This window comes from Electrophorus electricus, chromosome 3 (assembly GCF_013358815.1).
Source record: "Electrophorus electricus isolate fEleEle1 chromosome 3, fEleEle1.pri, whole genome shotgun sequence".
Classification (NCBI taxonomy): domain Eukaryota; kingdom Metazoa; phylum Chordata; class Actinopteri; order Gymnotiformes; family Gymnotidae; genus Electrophorus; species Electrophorus electricus.
The window spans coordinates 6,917,537-6,929,901 of record NC_049537.1 but is presented as its reverse complement, the minus strand read 5'-3'; the positions used below and the strand labels follow the sequence as shown (position 1 = coordinate 6,929,901).

General features: G+C 35.1%; 2 protein-coding genes across 2 annotated transcripts; both read right to left on the bottom strand.

The window, feature by feature from the left end:
* Nucleotides 1-3,860: 3,860 nt before the first annotated feature.
* On the bottom strand, nucleotides 3,861-5,795 carry LOC113570433 (leucine-rich repeat-containing protein 15; the record flags this gene model as incomplete). The annotated part of the gene is made up of 1 exon (XM_026998832.2): nucleotides 3,861-5,795. A coding segment is annotated over one exon (1,935 nt), but the record flags the coding sequence as incomplete, so codon positions are not given.
* Nucleotides 5,796-10,520: 4,725 nt separating this feature from the next.
* On the bottom strand, nucleotides 10,521-12,083 carry lrrc15 (leucine rich repeat containing 15). The gene has a single exon (XM_035524043.1). It carries the CDS (start codon nucleotides 12,081-12,083, stop codon nucleotides 10,521-10,523), a length of 1,563 nt encoding a protein of 520 aa, XP_035379936.1.
* Between the last annotated feature and the right edge of the window lie 282 nt (nucleotides 12,084-12,365).

Sequence of the window (12,365 nt, the reverse complement as noted above, 5' to 3'; positions counted from 1 at the left end):
TTCATGCAGCCTGGTGGGTGAGCTACAGCGTCCCGCTGCTGGAAATTAGTCGTTGGCTGGCCTCTCATTCTGCTGGTGTCAGGCACGGGCCCCTGATGAGAGATTTGTTTATATGATAACTTGATTAGGCCACAGGCTGCAGGACATGGCAACAAAGTGTCTTAGAGCTGCTCCTGCTAATTAACCTCCCCTCAGGAGATCACTACTAGGAGTAGCAATTGGTTAATTTGGCAGTGAATAAATTTGGCTTTTTTATTTTTTGTTGCAGCCCAGACTGAATCTAGAGATCTAAATGGAATCTAAATGGATCTAAATAAAAAGTGCTAAAAAGTTTTAATTTGTATATTAGTCTTTATATTTTTATATAGATGGCTCTTAATAGTAGCACACTTTATGAAGGAAACTATTCATTGCTATGTTTTAGGTTTATTTACTGGTTTATTTCATTGTTCAGAGATGGTATTTAAAGATATGGTTTGATACTGCATTTGCCTGTTATAAACAACCTTATGGGTCTTATTGCAAAGCAAAAAATATAAAAACTATTTGCTTACAAAAAAGTATTTGAAATTTAGTTTTGCAAATTTTAGGTTCAGATTTCATAGTGTTCTTTCAGGATTGCTCCACCTAAGTGTTCTGTTGCAGCTGAGGCTGTCAAACTTTTGATTCTTTTTTTTTTTTTTTGGTGCTCAAGCTAGATGAAATATGCATGCATTGCATACCCATCACCATGGCTATAAAATACGACTGCGTATCACCATAGAGATTCTTGGATATGAATTCACTCCATTTCAGGCCAATATGTGTGGAGTTATGCCTTATCTATTCCCTGGGCTCTCAAAGCATCAAACTTGTTAGATATATGTTAGAAACTTCTTTTTGGATGTGCGTGAGACAAATGTTCAACCATGAGACTGATATACATTGCTTAATATAAAAAATACATAAATACTATAAAAATCCCAGTGAAGTGTAAAAGTTCAAACTAGACTGAAGCCAGAAGTATAATAGACCATCCATATGAATGCTCAGTGGACCAGAAGTGAGGAATTGTTTTACCAGACATTACCAGGTAAAGGCAAAGCCTTTGACCTGCTGAGAAGTATCTGCTTGGCATAATGTATTTAAGTTGTTTTTTACTAGACCATCCACCCCTCTCTCTCTTTCTCCTGGCCGATTCTGCTCCCTTTAGTCAGTTTCTTCGCTCGGAATAAGAAGGTATGAAAGGTTTATATTCAATAAACACTTGCATTTTTTTTTTTCATAATTTAAAAGAGATCCTGCAATATTTATTTATTTATTTACAAGCTATTGCAGCTTAAGAATATGTCATCGTAACAGAACTCTTCAATACCTAATGCATTTGATGTCTACGCTTTTAGTCACAGCTAGTCTTGAAACATTGTTGGTATATATAAAAAAATAAATGTTGCAACACTGACACCAAGTGGCCAGTTTATAGCGTGTGTCCTGTATATTGAATGATTTTAAGCAGTTATTCAAGTCTGAGAGTTATGAAGGCATTCTTTTGCATTTTCTTCTCACCACTGTCTTGACATGACATGCTCTTAGCATGCTAAGTGTAAATATCCCCAGTAAAAGATTATAGCTAGTTCTGTTTTAATAAATAAAATGTTTCACATGAAAGTCAATAAACTAAAACAAAAATATCAAGCATCATATCCATTCTTTTTTTGTTGTTTACTACATAATTTCATTGTGGCTTCCAGCACTACAGACCACAACATATTAGGACATATTTGACAGGTTTGAAAATCTAGATGGTATTAATGGAGTAGAACTCTCCAGAATCAGTTTGTAGATACGAATGGAGAATTTGTTACTACCACTAAGGTCCATTTTGGTATCGCACAAGGCTGTGGTTTTAAATTTATTTCCCCTTTATTCTATATATGCTGGCAGTAGGCATGGTCATTTACAGACGTGGCATTACATTTCAGTGCTAAACTGATGATATATGACTTCACATTTCAGCCAAACCACAGAAAAAAACAAAAACTGTATAAGGTTGAAAAAGATATTATAAATTGGATGCAAAAGAATTTTATTTTATTAAATTCCTAATTGGCCCAAAAGCATTTAGGGAAAAAATGTAAATTTATCTTGATGGCCTTTCACTTGGTGTATGTTGGATGCTGGTGCATGGTGGCTGCATGCATCTCTAGTTTGGTTCCTTTGTCCAGATGTTTGTCACACTGGCATTTGGTAAATCTTTATGATACTGGGATGCATCCTTGCTGATAATTTGATATCAATTTGTCTTATGGGTACTAGCACACTTTCTACACATACTTAACATTTACAGCATTACCAGGTGCTCTTATCCAGAGGGACTTAGAAATGTGCTTAGTTATCTACTTAGAAAAGTATACTTAGCTGCACAAATAGAGTCAAAAAATGCCAATAAACTGAGATACTGCCAGAAACTGCTACATTCAACATGCTGTTATGCCCGTGTCACAAGCTGCACATGCATCCCTCCTTCCTATTGGCTACCACTGTAAGAGAAGGCAGATACTATGCTACATTTTGGGATTAAACACAACAAAGAAACTGCTCAATCCTCATCTGAAAATATTGCATAGATCAGCATAATATATTTAAATCTTTAAATGCAATTTAATCATCAGAAAAACATTAGCGCAAATCATGGTACATACATGCACTAAGAGACCAATTCATGTAAGCAAGTAACCCTTAATAGAACATCATGCATATTTGTCCATTTAAAAACAGAAGAGAGTTTTAATTAAAATTTTAAATAAAATTAGGATTGAGAGTAGAAAGAGACTGTAGTTCTACAAAATCCTCTGAGGTCAGTGATTCAATTGTATTTTTCTGAAGATTATGGTTAGAGTTGCTCAAGACCCTCAATAAATGTTCAGAGAGGTTTGAAAACTGATTGGAGGACAGATCTAATTTCTTAAGCTTCTTCAATGGGCCAAAACCCCCCACAAGTAAGTATGTAAGATTATTGTGCTTTAGATCTAATTCAGTTATTTTCAGCATGTCTCCAAAAAGGACAGAGGGGAGACTGGTCAGCTGATTATGATGCAAAGTTGAGGATTTCACAGCAGAAAAATACACAAAATGCTCATGGGGAAGTTCAGTTAAGAGATTATTCTCCAGAAGTAGTTCTGTCAATTTATTTTTATTTGGAAACAAATTGGGTTGTATGCATGTAATTCTGTTGCCCTGAATGGCTATTTCATGTAAGGAACTAACTTCCTTTCATGTAAGGACGTAACCCTTAATAGAACATCATGCGTATTTGTCCATTTAAAAACAGAATAGAATTTTAATTAAAATTGATATCTGTACTATACATGATAGCTCTTCTGAGACAGCAATCTGGTGATTCACTAATGTGTATGCTGTTAACTGCTATTGCATGTAATAAGAAGATTTGCAAAACAATGTTTGTTATGGTTAGAAATTCTATATAGAACAGTGGTGTAAAAATTGAAAAAAAGATATGAAAGCTTCAAATGGTCACTGTAACACAGTCCAACACCATGATTATTATGGAATTTCAGTGAACATCCATGATTTCAACAATGCCATTGCAGGGAATTAGGGAAAGCCCTGGCAGTATGGATCATATAGAAAAAAATGTATATCTAAAATTAATAATAAATGGAGTGGCCATTACAACTAAATAATCAAACGTCAACATTATATAAAAGTTTATATACTGGTTTGTACATTATTCCAGGTATTCCTGGTCTAGGTAGAATTGCTATGGTCAAACATAATTAAGAAATTGAGTACCTCCTCCTATATCATCCTCAAAAATAGTGTCAAGTGTTTATTTACTTAACAATAACATTGGCAGTTTCCTATAGAGCCACAGTCTCAGTCTCCTGTACTGGTCTCAGTATAATTGATTTTTTGTAGGAAAAACGAATCAGGTTGACTGTTGTAAAAAGTCTTTCTCTCTCTGAGAGAGAACAATATAAGGAATATGTCAACTTAGCCAGCACCACTGTACAGCAGATCTCCAGCAGCAACATTATGGCATAGGAAATCATCAACACTTTGAATGATTTGGCTCTGTCATCCCAGGAGGAGGAGGAGAGACTGTAGGCTGGATTCTGAAGGTAGGTGAACTCCGTACAGATAAAAGCTCTACCTGTGGCGGAGATTAATGTTGCTTTCCTCGTGGTGATGCTGGTTGTAGTAAAGAGTATAGTAGTTGTTGCTCTAGGAGTTGCAACTGTAGTTGGCATCACTGTGGAAGAGATTGTCAGAGTAGGTGTAGTGGTTGGTGTTGTTGCTGTAGTAGTGTAGAGTACTGTAGTAGTGATTATAGGAGTATAAGTAATAAGTGGATTGGCTTTAGTTGTTGGTGACTGTGTGGTAATCTGAGTTGTTGAAGTAACAGTGGTTTTTAAACTTCTAGCCATTGTTGTAGTGGTTGAGAGCACTGTAGTTGTTATCAAGGCTGCTGTTGGTGTTGCTAGAGTTGTTGGTAATGTAGTTGGTAATGTTGAAATTATTTTAGGAGTATTAATAGTAAGTGCAGTGGTAATGACAGTTGTGGGGCATATAAATTGATCTGCTTCTAAAGAAAGGATAGATTGTTTTTTCAGACTCTCAGGGTGCTCACAGATCGCTGGAGAGGAAGATGATATCTTTTCCTTATTGTCTTGTATCCAATTGTAGAATGGTAGAAGGTTGCAGTCACAATGCCAGGGATTATTGTTCAAATGCACTTTACTGAGTTTGGGCAGGTTACGGAAGACATCTCCTGGAAGAGTTGTCAGGAAATTATTAGCCAGATTGAGAGTTGAAAGAGACTGTAGTTGTGCCAAATCCACTGAGGTTAGTGACTCAATTGTATTTTTCTGAAGATTAAGGTTAGAGAGTTGCTCAAGACCCTCAAAATATTTTCCAGAGAGGTTTGAAAACTGATTGGAGGACAGGTCTAATTTCTTAAGCTTCTTCAGTGGGCCAAAAACCCCCACAGGTAAGTATGTAAGATTATTGTGCTTTAGATCTAATTCAGTTATTTTCAGCATGTCTCCAAAAAGGACAGAGGGGAGACTGGTCAGCTGATTATGATGCAAAGTTAAAGATTTGAGAGCAGAAAAATCCAGAAAAAGCTCAGGTGGCAGTTCAGTCAAGAGATTATTGTCCAGAAGTAGTTTTGCCAATTTGTTTTTATGTGGAAACAAATTTGGTTGTATGTATGTAATTCTGTTGCCCTGAATGGCTATTTCCTTTAGATTCTGGAGATTATCAAAAATTCCATCAGGCATAGATGTCAACTCATTTTCATATAGTCTAAATACTTGCAATTTTTTGAGCTTTGAAAAAAGAGATGCTGAGATAGAAGTAAGCTTGTTCTTGGCAAGATGGAGCTCCTGGAGATTCACCAAATTATCAAATGTTTCCTCTTCAACTAACGAAATATCATTAATATGTAGCTGGAGTTTTTCAAGCTTTTTTGCATCATCAAAAAGGCCTTTCTCTATCTTCTGAAGTTTGTTTAATCTCAAAATCAAACTTTGAAGGTTGGTAAGATCTTTAAAAACTCCAACAGGCAGTGATGTCACATTGGTTCCTGAAATCTCAATAGTAATAAGATTTTCTAAACCTTCAAATGCACCATTTTCTATTGTGACTGTGGATATACCAAGAAATTCCACTTTCTCTAGTTGAGGGTTTTTGGAAAATGCTCCTTTTGGTATTAAATCAATCTTACTCTGAAGAAAGAACACCTCTTTGATTACATTTTCCAATTTTTCAGGAACTGCTGTCACTTTTTTATTATAAATTTTTTGATATGGCTCAGGCTCAAGTTCCTTTGCATATAAACAAAACAAATGAAGCAGGATGTAGATGCACAGGATTTCTGTCCTTATCAGCATGTTTTGACCTGCAAATGAACCAACAGGAATGCTTAAATGGCCATATTTGATCAAGAGATCTTTCAAAGTTTCCCAAAGATGTGAACTACATTATTATTTTTTTCACTAACTCCCATCAGTACAATACACCAACACACACACACACACACACACACACACACACACACACACACACACACACACACACACACACACACACACACAGAAATGCAGTCGCAAATATTGAATTTAAAAAAACTATATATGATAATGGTTTCTAGAGCCCTGCATTTAACACATAGTAATAATTTCATAATATTTTATTCTCTGACATGCACTTCATTAATATAAGTGTTTCTACACATATTTTCAAGGGAAAGTAGAAAGTTCTTACCTTAAAGCTTCTTTCACTGTCAGAATGGCATTTTGAGTCAAATGTTACCACAATGTTTTTATCTCCTTGTCCCAGCATTTGCTCTAGCCTGTCTCCTGTGAAAAGTGTAATGGGTGTGGGGAATTTGCTTTCTGTTTTCAAAGATAACAGGGAGATAGAATACAGAACCGCAATAAATTAACAACAACATCAGTAACAAATAAGCCAAGCCTTTTTTTTTTTTTTTTTAAATGGTTTATTTGAAGGTTGTGTATTGTTTTTGGATTGGGTTTATCATTTTTCATCCATTTAATACATCATAAGAATAATACACTAGTTCAAAAGAATAATACATCAGTTTATTTAAACTTATTTTGGGAATATATAACTAGGTATTATATATTATGTAATATGGGGAGCCATTCAGGAAATACCTGATAATTCTGAATAAAGCTTGAATTAAGCCTGAATACATAAAACTTAGTATATAACACCAATGTGCTAAACCAGCCATGATGACTGCACAGTCAGTACAAAATCTGGTGGCAAAAATCTTAAATAACACCGAATTAATTAATACATTGGCATTAATACATTGTTTGGCCCAAAATAATAGTCCATCTTACTGAACCGATGAGGAAGGAACTTTATTCAATGTTTCATAATGATCCTTCATATGTAGCTAACTCCAGATCAGCAATAAACATGCTTCCACGCACACATGAGCCTATGGCACCTGTCTACAATACTCATCAGTTCACTCAAAGGGGATCAAGGTAGACAAGATGCAAGTGTGAAATAAAAACAGCAACTAGTTTACTGGTGGGAAAAACATTTCCTCTTCAGCAGTGAGGCACTTGCAGTGATGTTTGGTGCACAGTCAGTTACCAAGCAGTGTACTTTTTCAGCAATTCTGTCTATCATTAATGCACTTTTTATCTCTGTTATGTATGTCTGTGTGTGTTTGCAAATTTGGTGACTCCAAAAAGTATAGTAGCTATCTTCGATCGATCTATCCATAGTGATGGAGGTCCAAATATTAGCTGTCAAAATGACCAGTTCTACAGTTATCACCTCTGCTTTTGCTTTGTCCTTGCACTTGTTGTACTTAGCAGCAGCCATGGATTTCAGTGTCTTTCTGCTTGGAAGAATGTAGTTTGGGTCAGGTTTGGACTAAGGCCCTAATTCTTAAGGCCCTTCATCTTCAATCTTCATACTAAAGGCCTGCAAGTCCTTGATGATCATGTGAACCAAAGCTTCATCCAGTCTGAGTTTTACAAAAAACAGAACACACAGTAACATCTCAATTATAAAATGTTTTGCATTAAAACAACACAATAAAGGTTATTTGGGTGTATTATGCTATCACAGCTAACAAATACAAATTATCAAGCACAGTTTATTATTTGTATGTAAAAAGATCTACAGATCTTAGTTCATTTCATAGTGATGTAAAATTTACAAAGTAAGCCTGGCAAAGTTCATACCACTATACATGTTATGTTACATTTGGAATAGATTTTAGCATGTGTTAATATTAAAGTTACTGAAGCATTTAAATTTTAAAACTGAAGCATTTAAAATTACCATCTGGAATCTTAATGGAAAATGAATTATGTTTTTAGGTAAATGGGCACAATCCAAATTATCTCTTTTATTATCTCAAATTAACTCTTTTATAACAGAAAGTGGGGAAGGTCTTGAAAAACATGATCAATCCATGGGTCACTGCTCAAAATATGCCAATGCCGGTGAATGTTAAGTTTTTTTTTTAAATTGGAAAGGTGGACATATGTGCACACAAACGTAAGAGGGGCTGAGTCGTTAGCTCATGGAGGATGATAGAGAAGAGTATCATGAAATTAGTGAGATCACTAATTTTCCACAGGTTATTACTCAGTTAAATGTCATTGTACCCCCTATAATGAAATCAATGTCATTATTGATGCAAATGAGTCACACTCTTAAAAGATGATTGCATGGTAAACTGAATGAATGATGATAATGAAAATGTAAGAATACAGTTGTCATTCTCTTTTCAAAAAATCTCAGTACGAAACTCTGAACAAATTTTCTGAACCTATACATCTATGAAAGCTCTGAACTCACAATCAGATATTAAGGTAAAATTAATAGAGGGTAACCAGGTATTGATATAATCCAGGAAGCATATTCCTGGACTATTTTCCACTTTTTCTATTTTTCCCCACACAAAAATTGTCATCAGTGTATCTATACCATACCCCAATGTACTGTAAAAGTTCATTGTTAGAATGTGTAAAATCTTGTTCAAACTTCCCCATAATAAATGTGAATGATTGGGAGAACCGGGAACCGATAGCTGTACCTTGAATCAGTAAATAAAACATTATGAAACAATAAAATTTTTTTGTCAATATTTCTTGCATGAGTGACAATAAAACTTCTGTAGGGAGCTGTGGATCACTGTTGTTTAAGTAATATTGTAAAGACTAGAGGCTTTGTTGACTGGGGGATGTTGTACATTTTATAAATCTTCTGCAATGTACAATGTACAAAAAAATGTGCTGCAATGTATAAAAGCTTATATTCATCTTCCTGAATCAATGCACCCATCTTTTTTTTTTTTTTTTTAAACAGATGTAATTTCTGCACTAATCTGATTCACAATCAGATTTTAAGGATCAGATAACAACAGTTTGTATGAGCTGGTATCTCTAAGTTGTTTTTCTTTTTCCTGAACATATGCAGTTTAGTCTTGAATCAAAAAAGAACCATCTTTATAAATAATGATGGATGATGTCTTACACCTGTGACTCTTTGATGATGTGGCTAATGGGGTGTATTTGTTCTCCTTGACATATGTATGTTGAAATATGTATGTATCTAGTGGAGGGTTTTGGGAAAATTCTCCTTTTAGTATTAAATCAAACTTACTGTGAAGAAAAAACACCTCTTTGATTCTATTTTACAGTTTTTCAGGACATGCTATCACTTCTTTTTGTAAATGTTTGACCTTTGCTCAGGCTCAGGCTGCTTTGCAAAAAAAAAGAAAAAAAGAAAAAAAAAGCAACATATAGATGCACATGATTTCTGTCCTTATGAGCATGTTTTGACCTGTAAATGAATCAACAGGCATGCTTAAACGACCATATTTGATTATCCATATTTGATAATGACACACTAGTGAATTGTCATATTTTACATTTTACAAGGTTTTCACCCTACTTTGTAACAAACCTTTTGATTTTCTATTACAGTACTAATCACAAATTTTCTTGTTTTTCCTTCCTGCACAGAAGTAATTCTATTAACTATATTAATGGATCACACATATTTTAATTAGCCTAAAATATGTAAATGAAAGTAATCGTATTTTCAAGACTTTGAAAATTAGTTGAGGCCAACTAAATAGCAAGCACCCACTATTTTCTGTCTCACTTGTAACCCAGCTTCCAGTGCTCAACTGAATGTAGAAATGCTGTGTTATGATGATAGCACTCTGTTATGTTCCTTTTTATTGTAACTAAGCACGAATGTTTTCATGTTGTTTTTGATGGGATTCCTGTAATTCACTCAGGATCTGAAGGAGTGCAGTTAACTGTAGTCTGACATTTTGGCTGATGTACCTGGGGCACTCAGGATTTGTGGGGCCAGTGGTGTCCCCATTACTTCAGGCTACCTTATCTAGCTAAAAACCTTGAACCTACTGAGCCTAATTGTTTATTACTTACAACTTTCTATCTTATTTACCTGGATGTGATATATCAATTGAGAGGCAACACCTAACCATGACATCTTATGTCATGAAAGTAAATGGACAGAATCAGAAAAGACACTTTGGTAAAGCTAACACAGGTGAGGGGTCATTACAAACAATGATATACTTTTAATTAGCCTTTAATTGGTATCACAAAAGTGTAAAAATAACATTGTGAACACATTTTGTACTGACAAAAAAAAAAAATCTGTGTTTTAAACCCTCAAGCAGTGTATTTAGGCTTAGGCCTAATAGTCAAGTTAATAACAATTTATCTAATAAAACCTAAACCTAAAGAAAATCTGATTTACATGTACCAAACAGTTACATATGTATTGATCATTTTTCAGTCTAAACTACATAAAATTCCAGTGACATATTTCCCATAGACTTCATACAACAACAACAACAACTACTACTACTACTACTACTACTACTACTACTACTACTAATAATAATAATAATAATAAGTAACTAATATAGCATGAACATTTTTGGCTGCACTGAAAAGAGGGAAACACTTGTGTACAATATTTTAGACAGTTGAGTTTGGACGTTGTTGATGATGTAAGGCTCCACTGCCCTGTTTGCTCTTCCTCCAACAGACACATATGATGATACCAACAATTACTGAAGTGCAGACTACAGCAATAATGATGATGTGGCTCATTTTAGATATTGCATTATCTTTTTGACCACCAAAGGAGTCATCAAGGTTTATTATGCTGATATTAGTCAGGTGTGAGGGACTAAAGCACACAAGTGATGAGACATTCTTGACTTTATCTGAGTTCTTTCTCAACCAGTCTCGAAGTGGTATGATGTCACTGTCACATCGCCAGGGATTCTCAGTAAGCACTACTCTGTCAACCTTGGTTAGTGAGTTTAAAAGCTCCTGTGGTAAATATGATAGAGAGTTATTTTGAAGCTCCAGCTGATATAAGTAGGAAATACCATCAAGAAATCTTCCTGGAAGATAATGAATTTGATTATTTTCTAAGGATATGTTGACTAACTTAGGAAGGCCTCTGAACAATCCTTCCTCAAGCCTCATCAGACGGTTGGTGTGCAGAGAAATTTCTTTCAGCTCATGCAATCCATTAAAGGCACCAGGGGACACATGGGAGATCTGGTTTCTGCTGAGCACCAAAAGGCGTATCTGGGTTAAATTACTGAACACATTTTCCTCAAGCTGGGTTAACATGTTGTCATACAGCCACAGGTCCTTTAGGGGCATTGGTCCAAAGGTCTTACAAGACAGAGTCTGAAGCTGGTTGTCATAAAGTGAGATTTGCCGCAGACTGTGAAGATTCAAAAAGATGCCTTCAGGAAGTTTAGATAATTGATTATTGGAGAGATAAAGCTTCTGTAGCTTTAGTTGATGTGTGAATATGTCTGGTGACAAATGTATAATTACATTGTTCTGCAAATGCAAAGTCTCAAGGTTAATCAGGTCCTCAAAAATGTTGGCTGGCATCCCTTTTAGAGAGTTCTCATGAAGGAACAATAATTTAAGGTTTCTAAGTCCACAGAAAGTTCCCCTGTATATTTCTTTAATGTTATTTTTCTGTAGCATGAGCATTTCCAAGTGAATAAGACCCTCAAATGCCTTTTCTGGAACAGACGTAAGATTGTTTTTGCTTAAGTCTAAGCTCTTCAAAGTTTTAAGCGGGCTAAGCAGAGACAAAGGGAGTTCTTTTAATTTGTTGTTGCTCAGTGTGAGGGACGTAAGTGATTGCAGATTTTGAAATAAGTCCTCTGGTAGAGAAAACAACTCAGTTCCTGTAAACCCTAAAGCAATAAGGTTGTGTGTCTTGTCAAATGTATTGGGTAGAACCTTACTTATTCTAGAGTCCCGTACAACAAATATTGTAAGAGCACTGGAAAAAGCATCAACATCAGTTGGTTTCAGTAAAGAAACACTTGCATTTGAAATATATATAGCACTTGTAGTTGTAGGGATAGTGGATGGAAAATCTTGAATTTCATGGCCTTGACACAGAATTTGGCTGTTCCTGCAGTGGCAATGCTGTGGACATCCCCAAACAATTGCACTCACTGCACAAAGGCAAAGAAGTATATACTGTCCTAGATCCATGGACTCCTGGAAGGAAATGAAGCAGATTTTCAAGTAACTTATACATAATGTAAATACTATAAATAGATAAATAGAAAATAAAATGGGGAATATTTTTCTAAATAAAGCTTTTCATATTTTTTTCTCTTCCTAGTGTGAATAAAGTACATGTGAATTCCAAGTTTCAGTGAGGTACACTTTCAGTCACCTTATAGCACATTGAAACACACAATCTAAAGTTATAGAAAATGAGAAAAATTGTACTCCAGAAGTATTGACACTTCAGATGAACTGAGTACAGGT

Coding starts and splice junctions, on each gene's coding strand:
- lrrc15 (XM_035524043.1), bottom strand. CDS start 12,083: ATGGATCTAGGACAGTATATACTTCTTTGCCTTTGTGCAGTGAGTGCA.